General features: G+C 39.0%; 1 protein-coding gene across 2 annotated transcripts in view; it reads left to right on the top strand.

Moving 5' to 3' along the window:
* ARHGAP23 (Rho GTPase activating protein 23) overlaps positions 1-11,372 on the top strand; it is a 157,869-nt gene extending 146,497 nt beyond the window's left edge. For both annotated transcript variants that reach the window (XM_072414912.1, XM_072414913.1), the window contains one exon: positions 6,556-11,372. In XM_072414912.1, the coding sequence (XP_072271013.1) occupies positions 6,556-7,500 (945 nt within the window). In that variant the 3' untranslated portion in view covers positions 7,501-11,372. The remainder of the gene's footprint in view (positions 1-6,555) is intronic.
* Positions 11,373-21,177: the final 9,805 nt, after the last annotated feature.

The raw sequence follows: 21,177 nt of genomic DNA, 5'->3' as shown, positions 1-21,177 counted from the left end.
AATGCAGGCAAAAAAATTACAGAATTGTGGATAAAAATTATTTTAAAAAATTGAATTAATTTTTAATAACATGATTTGTAATATATTCTGTCTGGGTCCTAAACATATACAGTCCTGAGAAAAAGAAAGTATATGATTTGCATTGAATGAGTGATGCTCTGCCCCTTGGAGATGGAGGTGTAGCTAGCTCTGTATAGTTACAATAGGAGGTAAGATATTACCCCCTATTGTAACCATAAAGAGCTAGCTACAGGTGTTAACACCTGAGTGTTCCAGACCAGGGCAAACTAATGCTTTTATACAGGTGGTCACACTTGCTGATGAACAATTATTTAAGTGCCTTTAATTAGCTGCTCCTTACCCTTTTAATTCTTGTAGAAGTGCTAAGAATGTACCTATTTTTTTTCACACACAGCTTTTGCATTTTGACTTCCTCGTTGCACAACAAAGGAAAGACAGTGGTGCTTGAATCCTGGTGTAATATGGAAGGATTTGGGTTCCTAGAGCACTAGGCTAACTTTTAATTGGGGTACAACCTATATGCCAGAGATGGCTTGCACCTAAATGGAATGGGGTCTGCAGTGCTAGGGTGGGAAATTATGAAATGAATATTAAAACTTGGGCTGAGGGGATTGGGACAGTTTAATACGGTGGAAAATATGTGAGACACGGGTCAGTCACCAGTGGAGGGTGTCTTTGGGATAGTTGTGAGGAGGGTTATGGATAATATAAGGATTTTCCTATGTTACAAACATTGGCATAGACAGTACTATTTGTATTGCAAAACAAAGGGTAACAAACACTGCTGGTAATTGCAGCAATGGTTTAAAGAGCCTGTTCCCCAAAGCTAGAACACTGACAAGCAAAATAGGGGAGTTAAAAAATGAAGAGCACTATGACTTAGTTGGTAATGCTAAAGCCTGGCTGGCTTTGTTCCTTACATGACTGGGCTAGTTACAGTTCTGGTTATTCTCTTTTTCAGCAAGACAGGGAATACAAAAAGGTGGTGGTGTCTGTCTGTATGTGAAAGGTGACCTTAAAGTGAATGTGAAAGAAAAATATTTTGTTGGAGCATGTGATGATGTTGAGACATTTTGGGTGGAGTTGGATATGGGGATGCAAAATGCACAGTTAATTATTGAAAAAATAAAGAACCAACTATTTACACAGATGGAAAAAGGAAGCACAGGTCAAGACAGTGGTAGTTATGCATGATTTTAACTACCCTGAGATTGACTGGGGTAATGGCACTACAGGTACAGCAAAGGATGTAAATTTATGAATTTAATACAACTTAATTTTATGGTACAGCTTATTAAGGCCCCAACTAGAAATGATAGTTTGCTGGACCTAGTTTTTGTAAAGAAAGCAGAACCTATAACAAATGTGTAACAGTGGCCACAATGAAGTGACCCACTCTGTCCTGGGTTCTTTTTCTGTTCTTGCGCAAAGGACAGAATGGTATTTGTCATCTATCATGGGGATGGTGTCTGTCATCTATCATAAACACCTAGGTTAATTCCATGAAGAGAGAAGGTTTCAACCTGACGCGTTCGCATATAGGCTTCTTCGGGGGATACACTGAGAGCGTAATATGACTATAGGATAAAACAATGTAGTATATCAACAAAATATTATGCAAAATAGTGACAATGGTATAGTACCAATAAAGTAGGCTAATCAAAAGTGACTATGTTAAATTCCAAATTAGTTACATGCACATATATGATATAGAGCATATACAGAAAACTGGTAAGGAGGATGTGTTGGTTGATACCAATCATTAGGCCAGTTGCTGACAGGCCAGTGATGTGCAGGCAGTGGGAGGGTAAAGCTGTGAAAATCCCCATCTGAAATAGGCAAGGGATTGTTGTCCTTAAAGTGTTAGGGCACATGCGTGTAAATCGTGCATGCGCAGGACAGGAGAAGGTGTGTGCAAGTAGAGTGACAGGTGGTACCGGCTCCACCCAGAATCGACACGCTATTGAACAAACAGCTTCAAGTGGACGGCTCAATGAGCCTTGCACGAAGCCATGGATCAAACGGGGTGGGGGGTTCACAGCTTAACCCTCCCACTGCCTGCACATCACTGGCCTGTCAGCATGCTACACTGTGGCTTAAAAATAAATTTTGGTATCCAGAGGTAAGCTCAGTTTGTTACAATATTTAATTTATATCACCTAAAAATTTTTGTTTAAATTATCCATCCGTATATTATTTGATTCCTTCTATCTGAGCATATACTATTTGGTCCCCTTTGATCCCAGACCTTTACTTAATTTTTTTCTTTTTATCCGTATGTGTCCTTTATTCAAAAAGAAACATTATGTATTTTTTTAACCTTCTTTACAGACCCAATATATTTAGGTATACAAATATGGTACCTCTTACCATTCGTTCCTATACTAAATTTATAACCTTCTTTAAACGTAATCCTTCCTATACTTTATCACTTACTATGGTATACTGATCTATACTTTGGAATACCTATCAATGCCAGACTCCTAAACTAACTAAAAGTGAGTTATCCTAATTCTTCATAACTATTTCATTGTATAATTGACTTACTTTTACAACATTACTATATACTCCCATGATTTATTGACTTGGTTCCTTATAAAAATGGATTTTTATACATTCTACTTGTTGTTTTATCTTGAGAACACACAATTTTATTGGACCACCTAACAACTCATTATGTTATATCCATTTTTAAATTTTGATTATCCTAATGATTACTATCAACCAACATATCCTCCATACCAGTTTTCTTGATATGCTCTATATCAGTGATTGTGAACCTTTTGGAGACAGAGTGCCCAAACTGCTACCCAAAACCTACCTATTTATCACAAAGTGCCAACATGGCAATTTAAACCGAATACTGAGGTTTTAGTTTATAAAGAACAACTCATACATTAACATATTTTGTTATAAAAGCAAAACACAATACCAGAGCTTTCAATGATACAAACAACTTGTATCTGTATCTTTTGGTGAGGTAGACACTCATTACAAAACTTACTTCTTTCTAACTAGTCTTTGCACTGTGGTGCATTAGATGCCATTAGATGCCAGTTGCCATCTTAGTTTGCTTGTGAGGATGGCCAAGCATATGTAATATTGAATTCCAGCAGGAAAGCATGTCACAGATCATGTTCTGGAATGGGACACCGTTCTGTCTAAAGGCTGAAAGTGCATTTTTGCACGTTAGGATCTGCTGCAGTGGCCACAGACCTTTCTAGCCATGGCCAAGACATCCTGCAAATTAGGGCAATTCTTCAAAAAATGCCCTCACCTCCAAAATGAGCAAATGCCTAAAATGGGTAACATGAGGGAATTTGCCCAGGTGCAGTGCAGCTACAATATTGGTTTTGTTGCCTGACAAAACATTGCTAATTTGGAGGTAGCAGAGGGAGAGCCAGTGCAAAGTTTGTGTTTTTCTGTAATGAAAAGGAGCTCTCCAGCAGATTTCTTTCATGCAGACTAACTGGATAAAAGACTTCAGGACAGCACATGAGCATACACATGCTATATTAAGGAATCAAACAACATTGCCATGATGCTTTGAGTTGGGAACGATACTCTTGTAAAGAGAAGAAAAATCAAAATAGGAAGCAAACCTGAAGCTCTTCCTGCTGACCGACCTATTGGTCAATAATAGATACCACCATAGGAACGTAAAAGTTCTACGCAAGACATTCATTCAACTGGGTCTATACTCTGCCCCTGAATGTAGCCACTGCTGCAGCTAGGACCATTGCATGGACCTAGCTACACCCTGAAATTTTCAAAAAATGGTGTATTTACATTCAAATATTTTCCTTTCCTGGTTCACCGTCATGGCAGTTATTGTAAAAAAAAAGTACCAACCTTAAAAAAATGTATAGCTATCGAGTCCTATATGGAGCATTCTGCTTTGAAGATGCATAAGGAAAGGAAAACAACAGAAAGGTATTTACAATTTAAAAAAAAATACAATTTTCCATTTTATCTCCCTCTTATTTACCAAAACCACATACTCATTCTTATGTGTCTCTTCTTTCAGCTGAATTACATTCATACATAAAAACTTATTGACTTACTGACATACATAAAAAGCTTCTACACGTCTTTCAGCTGACTAACATTCAGGTCCCATACATCACTTCCATATCTTCTCTCTATCACATTTATAACACATTAAATGCCACTATAATCTATAAAAGGCTTTTTCTGGACAGCAAACGATTCATCATCACCCACAGAGTCTGGATCCATCCTTTTTTCCAGGTACTTACTCCTATTCTATGTACCTACTCTAGGACACTTACTCCCTTGACAAGTGCCTAAGAATAAGTATTCCCCCCAATGGGAAGATATTATCTTGCTTCATGAGTCCACAGGTCTCTACAGCGGCTTCTGGGAAATATCACTAATAAGGCAAGAAAAAATGAAAAAATTACAATGGTTTTAGCTCTCACCTATCTAAATATAAAGTAAGTTATATATATTTCAAAAAATTACGAAAAAAATTATAGACCTAGAAAAATGTACTTAATTTGTCCTAATATTGACCCTTGTAGACACATCCTCTCAGGTTGAACCCCACTTCCACAGATGTGGCACTATAGGCCTGTAAGACATTCCTCTGTCTTGTGTCCTTCCTTGTAGCAATTTCGGCACACCTGTTCATGTTTGCAGTCCTTATTCAAGTGACCAATTGCAACAAACAAAGGCAAACCAGGGTACCATAAGTAAACACTGTTACTCCTATTTGTGTATGCCTGCAGTGGGGCCACACCCCATCTATCCCATCTATCCCATCTTTTTCAAACCTGAACTACTCCCAAAACCACGCCATTCCAGAAATTTTATAGACTAATATTAGATTCCGGTTGTGCAGTTGTCTTTTCAGAAAAGCATAACTCGGTCCACAAGGATAGGTTGGGCAAACGGGATTGGTCCCATGTACCACCCGCAATTTTGGTGAAAAAAGCTATTAAGTAGCAGCAAAAAAATGCTTGTGTCTAATTATTTTATTTTTTTTTGGGTTGTATATTTTTTTGTTGCTGAAGGTGATCTTTATTCAGTAAAGAAAGCCCTGTATGGATGTCAGATGTTTGTTACTTGAAATTATCATTTGTGATAATTTTCAGTGACAAGAGGATTAATGTGCACTCTTCTCTGCGGGTAACCACCTCTGTGTTGTTAGCTCTGCTGCAGGTCCACCAAGCTAGCATACAAGTCTTCCTCAATGTGCCCCTATGTGAGTTTGTACACTGTAGTTATTTTCACATGTGGCTATATGAATTGAAATTGTTATGGTCACCAACTCTTCAAATTATCAAAATAATTACAAAGCTCACAAACATAATATTGTCATCCAGAATTGCTGGGAGTCAGATGGACCTTTGGGAAAGCCCCCAAATTGAAAATGATAATAAAGCATATGATTTTTCCAATAATTAAAAAAGAATAGGCAGGAAATTTCATTCTAAAGGATAGTGGTGAGGGGATAGTTTGTATTGAAATTAGCTTCCCAATACTTTGATCATTGGCAGAATTCAATATTGGAAAACCTGTAGAAGTTGTTTCTTTTATTCAACAGTATTTCAACAGTAGTATGTGCCCATATTTAGGGACAGGGCCTTTTCCATACAACATGTCCCACAAATATTTGTTGGAGTCTGTTGGGTTGGGATGCTGGTTCTGACTCGCAGGTGTCTCTGTACTGAGCTACCTTGATGATCTGCTTCTATGAGCAGACACTTTTCAGAGGTTGCTGGCCAAAATCTATTTCACACTACAGTAGTGGGAGGACTTCAGTTGACTTCTGAATATCAAGTTTAGAAGTCAATGCTGTGTCTGTCCCTGGAGTATCTGAGCCTGATATTTGTAAGAATATTTGTTCTTTACCCCCAAAAATTGCAATATCATGTTATACTGCATTGCAATAATTGTTGGTCTTCCTATGTAGCCACATGGAGTTACTATGACTTATAATGGCCTCCTCTGAGTTGCTCCATTTTGCACAACATGATTTAAGAGGTGTCCAACAGAATATCATGTAAAGTGCGAAAGATCCCTTGCTGAACCTTGGAGTACAATCTTATCTGAGAGTTAACAAAGTTTTTTTTTTAATTTCATCTCTTTCATCAGTAGAGAAGAGTAACACATCGAAAGATATACTGGACTTGCTTGAGTGCAGGATCTGGGAACACAAGAGTGAGACCCAGTTGCCTGTCAATGTCCTAGAGCTTTGAGTGATTTTGTTGATTGGATGGAACAGTGAGGGTGTAATTTGTGGCTTATGTGAGTCCAAAATGGTACCACCAGTTGCCCCATGTTCCCCTGTCAATAGAGCATATTAGCAAATAAAGTAATTATTTGTGTGTTTGAAAATGTTTTTTTTTCAAGAAATCATGAGCCAACATGATTTCAATACAACATTGTATGGCTGCAGTCATGTGTAATAATAAATTATTGAAAATATTAAAAATAATGTGATTATAAATGATACCATGGTTTACAGAGAAGTTGTTAAAAAGTTATAATTCTCTTGTTTTGTTTCAGACCTCTCAAAGGGAGCTCTATGCCCATGAAATCCTATCTTTACCCTTCATTTCTGCAGTGAACCGCAAACGCAGAAAGCGGAGAGATGAGAAGCGCATTGGAAGCAGCACAGAAGAGGATGACTCTGAGCAGGAGTCACGGGTGGGACAAATAAAGCAAGGGTCTGAGGTTAGAGAAAAGCAAATAGAGTCCAAGGAATACAAAGGTCCAGAGAGTCTTGAGCCCAAAGAGCAAAACTCATCCAGCGAAAAGAATATTGCAAACGAGAACAAAGAGTCTAGAAGTAGATGGGCAGCTCCTGTGGAAGAGACGATAGCTGGTGATGCCAGGTCCATTGTTTCTGGGTACTCCACTCTCTCTACACTGTGCTCTGAACCAGCATCTAGTGTTCGTGGTGGAGATGAGGCCGATGATGAGCACAGTGAATTCAGTCACATGGAAACTGACACAGAGGTTGGAGGAGGAAGAGAAGTGGAACGGCCTCACTCATTCACTTCCCAGAGGCTTATTCCTGGGGATACTCTAGCTCGCAAAAAATTGGGAAAGGGTAAACATGAAACCTTAGATGAACCAGCATCTTCTCACTCTCATCGATCACAGCACACAAGACCAGCAGTGGATGACCTGTGTTTAACAGCAATGAGGAAACCTGGTTCTCCAGAAACACGTCGCAGGAAAAGTGCTTGGCGACGTCACACTGTAGTGCTTCCAGGGCAGCTGACTGATCTTAACTTCAATGACTGGAAAGAGCCAACGCATGGGACAACAGGTTCATCTGAAACAGCAGCCAGGCTGAGTGGGGGAGCCTGGTCATTAGAAAAAGATTCTGGACTTAGCAGCTTGGAATCACAGAAAGCCAAAACACCAACTGGTCAGGAATCAGTATCCTACAAGGGGGCTAAATCCCAGTATCCCCCTCTTCCTGGTCTTCGACATTATTTGTAACATTGTGTTCTCTTCACAGCTTGAGCACACAACCTAAACTCGCCTGCCGTTAGAACCACAAAGAACAGAGCTACACATCCAACATATCAGCAATATGTTTTGCGCCATTACTGTTCTGAAATAGTGGAGTTAAATCTTGTGCCATCCTTCTTTACACGGAGCCCCTGCATCTTTACAGAAGGTTTAAAGCATTGCCAGGTTCCATGCCAATTTTCGGTTTTCTCAAGCATCTCTAACACACCTGCTAAGAGAATTTGATTTAAAGATAAAGCCTCCAAAGTTCTACAAAGAAAGTGTTCAGCAGAGAGACAAAACATCCACGTTTTCATCCATTAACTCTGGTGCCTTACTGCATTATATTTACATGGATAATACTTTTGTCAAGTCAGATCACTAAGACCTTTGTAAGGGGAATGGCAGCATGTGCACAATATTTAGAGGTGTAAAATTGAACTTCACACATGTACAGCAACACATTTTCAGGCATATTATTTTTGTTTTTTTTATGCTAGTCGTCTTAATGAATATGTGATCCGGGTATGCACAATTATTCACATATTCCTAATAAGCAGTAACTGAAACCTAAATCAAACCTTGCTGAACTTTGTAGTTAAAGGCACTGTTGAGCTGTTAAATTTTAAACTTCAAAAGAAAAAACATTAAAATTATAGTTCTGCTTTCTGTTACACCTCCCTGCTTTTTCCTCCCTACACTCAGACCACCTGCTTTGTGTTTACATTACAATATAGAAGGGTGTAAGCATAAGTCATTGCTGGGAGGGTAAAGCTGAGATGTGGACTTTCAGTATCAATTGTTTGTTTTAAAATAATGCTTGTTAAGAATATGTAAATTTAAACATACATACCTGGGCACCACCAGCAATATTTCAAAAGAAATAAATACATATTGTAACATATGTCATCTCTGTAGTTGCAATATATTAACATAATGTATTTTACTCAGGCAGGCTATGCAATGTATTAAGGCCGTGCAATGAGCAAAAGTTTTGTGCAGTTTTCAACCACCAACCACTGAATTACTTCACTTTTATGAAGTGTGAAGCTGTCAGAGTAATGGTGGTTGATAAGGATGATGCAATTGATTTGGCTTAATGGCAGCCCAGTACTTGAGATGTGTTAAAGCTGCGTACACACTTGCAATTTTTGTCCTTGGAAAGGATCTTTCACGATCCTTTCCAAGGACAAGGGACTGCACGATGCATGAACGGTGCTGTACATACAGCACCGTTCATGCTCTATGGAGAGGGGATGGGGAGAGCGACGGAGCGGCACCCTGCTGCGCGCTCTCCCCCTTCCCTTTCATTAGGATCGGTCGTCGTCCATCGTCCGTGGATCCGGCAGGTCAGTTGTTCGGACGATGGACGACACCGACTGTACACACGGCAGATTTTCGCCCGATATTTGGCCGATGCCGATTATCGGGCGATAAAAATCTGCCGTGTGTACGTAGCTTAACACCTTCAGGTCTAAAATCTTGCATTTATCATAGCACAGAAAAGCAGATGGATATAAATCTATTTTCTTCCAGCAAGGCAGTTTCTACTTGTAATATGTTTTCCAGTAGATATTTAAGCTTAGCTTGCTATATGTACAAACTTCTGTCTGAATTTTAGAAAGATTTAGATCTGGTTACATTTACTTTAGATAGGCTCGTTTAAGAACATGCTATTACATTACTTTTTTCCTGCATATATGAATGTCAACATTTTGAGTTCTGTCTGAAAATAGGAGGAAAAGCCTAAGAAATGTTGAGAATCCAAGATTTAAATGCTGCAACCAAAACTGTAGTCTATGAACAAGAATTGTTTAAAATTGTATTCTTTATTGTTTGTGGAATTTTACTTTTTAAAGTGTATGGCTAATCCTATATATTTTCTATGGTTTTGGATAGAGTAGGAAAGGGTTAAAATTCATGTCTACATAATTTTACTACCTCTGTCCTGATAAATTGTTTTCTCTTAATTCCATTTCTTGGAGATACAATAAGAAGTAATAAAAAATCTCCCATAAATGTAACTGTCTCCAGGAAAATTATAATAGGTGAGTCTCTGTGGAAGTAGAGGGGGCATTCTGTCACATGGATTGTGACCCATATTTACCAATCATTTTATTTTCTGACTGGTATAATATGTATCCTACATACAAATGAAACAAAAAGTACAAATGGCACTTATCCTTGATAGCAGTTGGTTTCTCAGTCTCCTAACAATAAGAGTATGACAGTATGACATTGCAACACTGCTTTATAAAATATTCACTGTCAAATAACAACATGACAGTCTGTTGTTCTTTTGGGTATTTCAGGTTTATCCCGTTTACTGATAACTAGTTTACTAGCACTGTTCACTGGAAAATACTGGGTGACATTAAATGCTGTTCTCCAAGTAGCAATTTTCATACATTTTACTAAATGATCTTTTCTGCAAAGGTTGTTGCTGCTATGTCTGTATGGGTCATCGTAGTGGCTGCTTGGAATACGTATCTAAATTCTTAGATCCTAGTTTGTCACATTTCCTTAGTAGGTGCCCTAACGTTTTAATCTGCCCATTGACATATGTTGCCTAATCCAATTTTTAGGGAAAGAGGAAGGTCTGTGGTCACAGGAAGATACCAGTCAGCCAACAGGCTCTCAAGATAAAAACTAGGTGTATGTTTATAAAGCATAGAACTGTACTTTGCAATGTGCTTTGCAATCTTCTTGTTTTTGGACATTGAATCATTCAAATAGCTCACTTTGGTGAGAAGATAAGCTCACTATGGTAAGTAGATAAGGGCTCTTTCATACCTGCAGAGAAATACCACATGGTTAGTCCAGGAGTGGCAAACCGCACTGCAGGTAACTACATTTGCATATGGCTATGTAGTGTGGCTGCAGTGTGATTCTTTCAACAACAACGGTATGACCAAATGCAACTTGTTGCTTTCGGAAACTGTGCCAGGTTGCACCCCAGTTTCCGTCATGTGAAAAAAATTATTCCTGTTTCCTAAGAAATTCCTAATATTGCAAACGACCCAGTCTGGAAAAGGTGTCAATTGTTTGCAAAACACAGATGTGTAAAATGTATATTACCTTGTACATGTCAGCTGCCATGTGCTGTTCCAAGGCAGCAATATTTGGTGACCATAGTAAATCTGCTCTCTTCAGCACATTTAATTGCCAAGTATCAATTTATAGATACACCTATTTTTTGGCATATGAAGCCCTATTCAATAAAAAAATGTCCAGGTATAAATTTTAGGCAAGCAGGAGAGATCTGTCCTTGCTACGTCATGTAAGCAGAAGCAACAGGGTATATATTCGTCCTAGTGTAGCCACTTCTGTGTAGCATAATGTGTTTGCAAGTGTAATTACGAAATTTGATGAGATAATATATCGTCACCCTGTACTATTTAGTTCATTTATATGTGGATCGAAGGGATTACTAATCTGCATATGAAATTTATGAGTTTATGTAACATATAAGAAAAGTGTTTCTACTTAACCCTAATCAGCAGACATTAACCCATTTTCCCATTTCATAATAATTTTTGTTTTCTTTTATCTCTGTTTTTTTACCATTAATATTGAAACATTTTTCATGTTCTTTCGCTTTTGTTTTTTTTTCATGTGAAACTGCAAATATTTACATTTTTTAAATTAAGTTTGTGTTGTTGAGATAACATTGTCTTTTTATACCAACAATGTAATTTTAGTGTTGTAAATTTGACAAACTATATTATTTAAATGTGCACTTTTTTAGCTAAAGCAACACTACTTATTTTGAAACTAACACTAGGGAAACACTTTTTTTTTTATCTTTTTTTATGTGTTTTTGTTTGATGGCTTAAAAATAAAATAATTTTTCCAAGAAACTTTGAATATTCAGAAAAAGTTTGTCTATGTTGTACGTTGTTAGCTTCAGTTATGGCAACATTTTTGCTAAATAAGCCTATAGCAGAAATGTAAAATATGCTCTGGTCAATTATAGGCGCAAGAACTGAAGTGGTTAAAGAACTGTATGGACTCACTGTCTGACTGCCTTCACCTTGTGCAGATAGGTACACTTTAGCAAAACATAGAAAAGATAAATGTAAATACTGTGAAGTTATGGGGATTAGCACATCACAGGACACTGTAGAACTTCAGTGAAGTCCCTTTATTTTGACCAAAAACTAAAACGGCTTTAAATAAAGAAAAACAAAACAGATTAGTTTAGCAATAGGTAGTGATTAAAAAGTCCTGCCGCCCAAGTGACTACACCAGGAGGGCACCTGATACACCTAGGTAGCAAAGGATTGCAGTGTCCTGCATTCATGATGAAAATGATGGTAAATGATTGGGGAAAGATATATTATGTAGAAAACAAAGGATGTCTGGGGAAAAGGATAGTTTCTAGACCTTGTATAATGTAGTGTGATGTAACTTGAGGGTACATGCCCCAACTCCATACTTGTTTGTCCTGGCACCACTTACGTCTTTCACCTGCTTAAGTAGAGCCTTCAACACTGCTGCCTAACTGATTTTGTCACACAAAAACATTGTTTCCATCTTATAACATATAGACTAAATAAATGCAACCTGTATGATATACAGTGGCTTCAGAAAGTAATCAGACCCCCCTCACAGTTTTCAATTTTTGTTATGTTGCACCCACATGCTACAATCATTTCAATTATTTTTTTCTCATTATTCTACACTCAGTACCCCATAATGACCAAGTGAACAATTTAGTAAATGTAATAAAAAGACAAAACAGAAATATTACATTTAAATGTGTTGCAACAACACATTGCTGCTGAGATGTTTCTGTACCTTTGTTGGAATCCGCCTGTGATACATTAAATTGATTGTACATGATTTTTTAAGACAGGCAAGATTGTTGCAAAGTACAGAAATTCTGTTGCACTGAATGTCCCAAGAGCACAGTGGCCTCTGAGAAGGAAAATGACTTTATCATAGACTCCATCGTTTGTAGTCTCCATTTTGTAGAACAATCTATGAGAAATATATCAAGAAATCTGACTGCATTGTGGGGGATGGACATCCTGAACATTTAGTTGAGTTCCTTTTTGTGAATCTTAAGCTGCGTACACACTGCCAATTTTTGTCGTTGGAAAGGATCTTTCACGATCCTTTCCAACAACAAGGGAGTGCACGATGCATGAACGGTGCTGTACATACAGCACCGTTCATGCTCTATGGAGAGGGGAGGGGGAGAGCGACGGAGCAGCACCCTGCTGCGCGCTCTCCCCTTCACTTTCATTACGATCGGCTGTCGTCCATCGTCCGTGGATCCGGCAGGTCGGTCGTCCGGACGATGGACGACACCGACTGTACACACGGCAGATTTTCGCCCGATAATTGGCCGATGCCGATTATCGGGCGATAAAAATCTGACGTGTGTACGTAGCTTAAGGTGTTAATAAGAACAAAGGGAATGGTCACCTGGGTAGGAGAGAAGAGTTTTCTAGGATATCAGGCCATAAAATAATTAGGGCTATCAATCACTCAGGATTCCTGAAGAGTCACTAGTCACTTCAAACCTTTTAATTACTTTCTGTAGCACCTACTTTACCCTGTATAAATAACACCATCTTTTCTGAATAAATCACTACAGCAACTCTATAGATCAGTTGGTGTCTATGTCTGTTCTCTTATGATCGAAATATTAACCTAACAGCTGATGTTTCTTTAAGAAATAGATACATTTTTCCTTGGCATTTGGTGCCGAAATTTCTGGGATGGACAGATGACTATTGGACCATCGCCTCAGTAACTGCATTGGAGCAATCAGAACATGCCCCAGCCGGCAGGTAAGCCTATTTAGCTTACTGGGGTTTTTCTATTGCTACATATTGCTAAGTTACAATTTCTAGTCTGGTGAGTCACAAGGTCCATCACTCGAACCTCTGTTAGCTGTTAGGAGATGTGTACATGTGTGTATTGTGTACCTGTATGTGAAATCAGTCTAAATGTTCTTAATGCATTCCTCTTAACTAACCTGGTTGCCAAGAGTGAATTTGGGTCAATCATCACAACTGTGGTTGTCTCGGACAAGCAGTAAAGTGACCTATAGTTGCCTTTTGGTAAACAGTCCTGGCGTCCAAGAAGCAGTGAGCACTACAGCCAAATGTTAGACTAGTATCAGATTTGTAACCTGTTATACACAAACACCTTTAGTACAATAGCCTATATGAATATGATATTGTGTTTGGTGATATTCTGTACATTAGTATAATAAGAAGGATTTCATCTGCTCTATTGATTTGTGAAAACATTGGTGGTGAGGTGCAGGTCTGTGGATGTGTGCATGTGTAACTGTTTTCTAGAGTGTAACTGTGTGATTAGCATATGCTATCAGAGAGAGAGAAATTGCTGTAAAAGCATTTGGTAAGTCCACACACATACAGGGTTCTGTGTGAATACAGACAGGGTTCTGTGTTGTTGGCCCAGGGAGCCAAACTGGTATGTCTGGGGCAAATCATTGGAGTCAGGGACTCAGGGAATTATCGATTCAGATTTGAGCCTAGTAAGAAAATCTATGCAAAAGGCTGTCTCCGGTAGGCAGATTAGATACAGCAATATATGAAATATGCTAATATCTGGCTAAGTGAGAGTTTGAACAGAAGAGGCTGGTGCACCTCCTCCCACCAAGATGTAATGTAGGCAAAAGCTGTCCCTTAAAGAGGCTCACAATCTAATGTCCCTACCTTAGTCATATGTCTTTAATACACTCCAAGGTCAATTTTTGGGGGAAGCAAATCAACCTAACTTCATGCTTTTGGAATGTGGGAGGAAACGGGAGTACCCAAAGGAAACCCATGCAAACATGAAGAGAACATGCAAACTCAATGCAGATAGTGTCCTGGCTGGGATTCAAATCTGGGACCTAGAGCTGCAAAGGCCAAAGTGCTAACTTCTGAGCCACCATGCTGCCCCTTCACTGTGCACAGCCTCAGAGTGTGTGCTGGGGATGCCGATAAAATACATTTCAGGCTGCATGAGTGTTTGATACTGCAATGACTCACAGCGTGGGATGGCCAGACAAATAAGCATCTTCTAACAAATAGTTTCTAGCCAATTTTAGGAATCTGGTATAGTATAGGGCCAGTCAATGCTCCATGTCAGCACAAATGGGTTACTCCCCATTTCCTCTTCTACTCTAAGGACCATAACTCAATAAATTCAAGGTGGTCCATATTTTCCAGAATTAGTCCTGGGAATAGAGAAGGGTGGGTCTTTCCATGCTTACATGGAACATGCCAGTAGGTAAGTATTCAATTTCCCATTTTCTGACAGTCCCATGTGAACACAAATGGAAAATAACTAAGTCAAAAAAATGGTGGGATGTTCAAAAGAAACATGTAGGACACTGTAGACTTCCTCACCAAACTGAATGTAGTTAAAGCTGCTGGTTCCACACACTTAAGTAATAGGGCACTTTGAGACAAGTCAGATAAGATAATATCATCTGCCCTGTATGATTTTCTAACTCACCCACCCTCACACTGCTACTGTGGCTGGACATAGTTGTCCAGAGGGCTATAGTCAGGCCTACTGATGCTGCTGAATGTGGTACAAAGAGGAATGAGGACCAATGCAGTAGGAAACAGATGCCTGCTGGCAAGATTAGGCATCGGTATGCACCTTACAGAGAAAGGCTATCCAGAGGTGGTCACCTAAACTTTGTTCATAATAGCGCAGTTTTGTCTCACTTTTAGAAGGCTTGAAAAGTTTCTCACGTTTGCTGCAACAGTGAGGGTTCAAGTGTGGCTTTACAGCAGTCATCTTTCTGATTTCAACAATATGTTTGTCACAGGGTAGCACTTTACAGTCGTGTTCAGCATATGCACAAAGCAGAGAATGTAAGTGAATTTGTGAAAGAGCAGTGTAGACCGGAAATTGGTCCCATTGTCAAAAACTACATTGCCGATTCGGAGGTAACAGGGGAAGAGCAACTGTGCAATTTGTTTATACATGATGGAAAGCAATTGCCTGCAGGGTGACTACTGTCACCCAGACTGACTAGACAGAGGATTGTAGTGCCTGAGCATACATATGCTGTGTTGAGGAGTGGAACAGTTTTGTCATTTTAACATAAGTGGGGAATGGTACTCTTTGTTAAGAGAAAGGAAAAGAATCAGATTCAAAAAAGCAGTCATCCTGGAGCTCCTCCTCCTGACCATTCTTCTGGGTAAATAGCAGATTCCAATGTGCAAACATACCGGTAGCATGTATCAGTGCCTCAAAAGACATTCACCCGATGGGCCATAAAGGTCGTACTGTCCCCACCCATGGCCACTTGGCCACTCCAGGTTTTTGACATTGCATGGACCTGGCTACACAGTGAAAAGAGTATTCTTGGGCACATTAGATTATTAATTTCATAAGAACAGGTTTTATGTTCACATAGACAAAACCAGGCATGTCTGGGACTTTTGGTTCACCAGAACAGGCTTAATATGGTTTTCAGGCCTAAGGCCTAGAAGACTAGTTCTTGGTTTCAAAATGCTCACCATAAAGATCCAGCTACAAATCAGCCAACTACTACTTTATACAGAATGGTATATTGGGGATATAAAGCTTAATAAATGGGTTTCAGAATACAGCTCAGAGTTCAATAGGAGGACACTCTACCAGCCTTATTTAAGTTTTATGACACCTGGAGACACAAAACTCCAACTTTTACAATGAGTGTTGTAAACTAGAGGGTCTGGTAGGATACTGGTTGTCAGATCAAGAAAGATCTGATAAGGGGAAATTTATGACCCTGGTCTGTTAAGAGACAATTTTCAAACAAAGACATTTTAAAAGAAGACAATTTTATTTTTAAAGGGGAGATCAGGAATTAAAGTTAACCCCAATATCACAGAATCTACTAATACCTTGGATGGCATCTTGATGGACTATCCTAACAGGTCATGCTGAGGTGTATCTAGCGCTCTTTGAGGACAGTATCTTACTTTTCACAGGCAACCTGCGAGTAAATATTCCTTTCGGGACTTAAAATAACTATTTTGAAAAGAAGGGTGTTGTTCCTCACCAGTGCTTAAAACCCCACTAGTACACTAGTCTAATATCAGTTATTTAGGGCTTTACGATTGGTAAACACCATGGTTTGAATCAACCCGATGTGTTGAAAATAATGTATGCTAAAAAATTTTCATCAAAGTTCTGGTGCAAACTGTGTGTTGGACCTAGATTTACATCTTACTACAAACACTCATCAAGCTTTCTAGGTCCTCTATAACAACTAGAGGATATATATATGTTTCTGACTGCATCTAATGATCCATAAAGGGTGAACGATGTTCCGGTGGATAGTTTGGTCATCAAAATTACTTTGGGGATATAATCTTATGTTTTTTGCAACATGTTTTTTGATCATCTGCCAAGCCATTATTTGGGGGGACTCCTTGGATGAATGCAACTCACTTTCGCAGCTAAGTATTTTTGTTATACCTAACTCTTTGTTACCGCATTGTTTTATCTATCTGTCTTTATTATTAAATAGTATATTCTTTACATTTCACTTGCAGGTCTCTGTGTTATCTCTCTTTGTACACTTCAAATTTATCCCATAAATATTTTATATAAAGTGTTATAAATTATATCCTTGACATAACACTTGGTACCAAGAGTGTGGTTTCATGTGTGCAAACTAGAGATATTGATGATTAGATTGATAGTGGGAGAATTTTGATTGTGTTTGTGCTGATTTTTATTTTGGTTTTTGTATTGTAAATCATAATGCAATCAGAATAAAATGCAGAAGTTGTTTAGCTGGGGTAAAAGAAAGTTGCAAGATGATCAGGGTGAGAGTCCACTCCCAAGTTGGATGTCCCCATCTGGACAGTGGAACCCAATTGCTCGCCAGTGTAATAAATATGCTGCACCGATCCGATTGGCAAAAAGGAGCAGAAGGCCGCTGCACAGGTGAGATGGCTGTGTTTTTTAGGTGCTCCAAGATGAGACAAAGAAAAAAGAGGTATTGGAATTTGAACTGCAGGTTGTTCTAGAGCAATTATCTCTAATGAGAATGTGTTTGCGTGATACTGATACGCAGAGAGAAAAAGTTGTTTCACAGTTTTCAAAGTATGTAGTTAATGCTGTAAAGAGAAAACAGTGTCGTAAGAAACGGCCTCCTACAAGAGGGGCTAAGTTGCATGTTAGAGCATTGATTTCAAGAGGAAAATGGGAGGAGGGTGAACATTGGTCAGGGTCTTCCGAGTCAGATGAAGAAATTGAGATTGAAAAGACAGAGGAATTTGTGAGACCAATAGTGACAACTAGTCAGAGACGTGAAGTGAGGGAGAGATTTGGTGGAATGACTGGAAATAATCGCGTTACAGACATGAGACCACCACAGGGACCGTCTGCAGAACAGAATATTACAGAGGAGACTCATTCATATACTGCAGGGGAGCTGACTGAGCTAGGACAGAAATAGAGACAGATACCTGGAGAAGGAATTTTGACTTGGTTATTGCAAATTTGGGATCAGGGTGGAGACGGTGTGATGCTGACTAATACTGAAGCAATTGGACTGGGAAGTGTATCCTTTGACCCCAGAGTCCATCTTCGAAAGCCCAGGGCACGCATTACTGATCGCCCTTTTAGTTTGTTCCATTTGATTAGAGACTCTGTGGCCCAAGTATATTAGACTCCAATAGAACTGATGGATGTATCTTTTTGGCATACATTGGGTGAGGGGATTCAGAAAGTATGAGCAGCTGGGTGTATAACACGATTGGTTAGGGATCCCCTTCCTATAGATGGACGTAATGGGGTATCTACCACCCGGTTGGGGTCAGACATGTCCCGATTTACTCCTTTATTGAGACAGAAAATCCATAGGACAGCGCCACAACATTTACGCCCTGCACTATTCACAGTATTAAGTGTTTTGGATGGGAGGCAGGGGAATGTGCATGAAGCAACAGCAATAATAGGTCAGGTGAGGAGATTGAAAAAGGACCAGTAACAGGACATAAGCAAAGACCAATACAAAGGACAGAAAAGGGAGATTTCATAAAGAGGTTTAAAATGACCTGAAAACAGTTGATCTGCTTAACAGTGGTGTTCCCAAAGCAGACATTGATGGGATCTCTACTACTGATCTATTCAAGCGCTGGAAACATCCGAAGGATAGAGGGAAGTTACAGCCAGCCAGACTCAAGAAGGTGTCTTCGAGTAATGTAGAAAAAATAACCCCTATTTAATCTACAGCGCTGCGTAAAATGTTGGCGCTATATAAATCCTGAATAATAATAATAACAACCCCTCCTTCTACACCTCCCCACAGCTTTATATGATTATGTTACAACACATATACCCTCCAAGAGAAAAAAAGAGTGGGGGTTCCACAGTCTATATGTCATTGACTAAAAAATAAATCCCCTGCTCCACTGATCAGAACTTGAAGTTTGGGGACAGACACTACATGGGTGACAGTGGAAGGTTTGGAAGCCAGAATTCATGGGCTTCTGAGGTTCACTGCAGACTACAAATAGGCAATGATCCTGTCTTTGATGCCAACATATTTGCATCTGAAATGCAAAACAACATAACAGAAATGGATATCTTACAGGGCCAGACTATCTATACAATGACAGGGATGTATGTGTTTGGCACTTCAGTCTGTTATTTCTCAGTGTTTGCAGTCAAACCCATTGTGAGGGGGTCATGCTAAATTGACATCAGTGTACATTGTACCCCTGAAGCACCCAGGTTTTTTTAAGCAATATTGGGTTACATAATAAAATTACAGAGACTATCCAGGCCCTGATGAAAGACATTTTTGGGGGTCCGTTGTGGGGCGTTCAGACCATCAGTCAGTCCTTTTTTTGCTCCTGTTTTTCCAGTAAATAAACTTGATGGATACTACAAAATGACCACTGACTATCAAGGGTTTAAAAAAAAAAATGGTCCATCTGCTGGCTGCTGCTGATTTGTATATGGTGACACTTGTAGAGACTGTTGCTCAGACAGTAAGGAGTGGCATATGGTGCTTGATTTATCAAACGTTTTCCTTCCAAAGACCATTGATGGAGAGTCTCAGGATCAATTTGTGTTTACCTGGGATGGAAGACATCATGCCACAATTGGATTATTACAAGGTTACCCACACGGCCCAATGATTTGTCATGGATTGGTTGCTAAAGATCTAGAAAAGCTTCCACCGATATGTTAAAGTGGTGGTATTTCTGCTCAGGAATCAACCATTTTGAATCAACAATTAACAGGACTGGTGACTGCACTTGTTGAACTGGAAGCACCTGTGATTATGATTGATGGGAAACTTTGTCAAGAGGCTTCAGATTGGGAGCATTTGACAGCTGATGAATAAATATTTGTGTGATACACTGATGGTTGAGCTATGGACAAATTTGGACTACTACTGCTTTTCAACCCAACAGAGACAATGTTTTATCAGATTGGGAGGGAGGGTTTAGCTAATATGCTGAATTACATGCAGTGGACATGAAGATTGAAGATACCGCAAGTTCATCTGGACTTAATTAAAGTTATAATGGCCTGCTGAATCAAAAAAAGAGCTGACTCCCACAAATACATAGATAGATTGGGTGTGGGTTGTGTCACAAGCCTAATTTTTGTTAAACCAGTGGGTGGTGGGGGGTAGTACACCATTCCTTCACATGTTAGGTCAGGGACAACAAAGTATTTTCTGAATTAGTTTTTATTGTTAAAAAGTGAACTCGGTTACAGGACAAGATAGACATTTTTGGGGGTCCGTTGTGGGAGAAAAACTGAGTCTGTATAAACTGGACTACTGTATTCTTTCAGGCCTACATAAAAAAGATAATGCGACTATGACCCATTGCCTGACCGATATGACAGTGACTTGACCCAAGACATTTTTCAATAATGGTATGTGACTATTTGCATGGATATGGATAATATCCAGTATAGCAAATAGAGGAAGGGAAAATAAGAAGAAAGAAGTAAAAGCTAATACTAATGTAAAACTCAGATGTTGATGTTAATCCTGTTTATTTTCCTTCCCCAAGACTGATTCCCATCTTGGTGGCTCTAATTGGTATCACTATGACCTGGAATGGATTCTGATTATCAACGTCTTATACAGGACACTCTTGGAAATAAATTATTGTATATGCATCACCGTTATGTCCAACTGATGAATAAGACGGACTGCTGGATATGTACTCATAGTCCATTGTCATCTAGAACTATGCCATATATTGTCATTCTAGTACCACCGGAGGAACTTTTAAACAGGACATGGATTGTTTATGGGGACCTGACTTTGAGAACGTTATATTATACAAAAACAGGAATCAAATATACTCCGATGGAAGAGGAAAAGAGTGACTGAAATCTAAAGTGGGCAAATTGCTAATTCTGGTTAAATCCAGTCATTTGATTCTTAAGATTTGGGGGTTAGAGTGAAGCTATATTACATGTTTTATGGTATATAGTAATTTTTATGCTAATTATATATGTGTTGGTTTGTTTTGCCGTTTTATAACTAAGTGTACTGATTCAACGGTGGAAGCTCTGCCTTTGCGTACTGTTGGTGTTTCATTATGATGTTGGTGAGCCAGGGAGTGGTGTGTTGAGTTAGCACAATTTTATTTAATATCTATTATGTCTCACCAACAATAATGCTTTACCAGTATATACTGGTATATGTAT

This window comes from Pyxicephalus adspersus, chromosome 6, assembly GCF_032062135.1.
Source record: "Pyxicephalus adspersus chromosome 6, UCB_Pads_2.0, whole genome shotgun sequence".
Lineage (NCBI taxonomy): Eukaryota > Metazoa > Chordata > Amphibia > Anura > Pyxicephalidae > Pyxicephalus > Pyxicephalus adspersus.
Note: the sequence above shows the minus strand (reverse complement) of the source record. Positions and strands in the feature narration are given on the sequence as shown.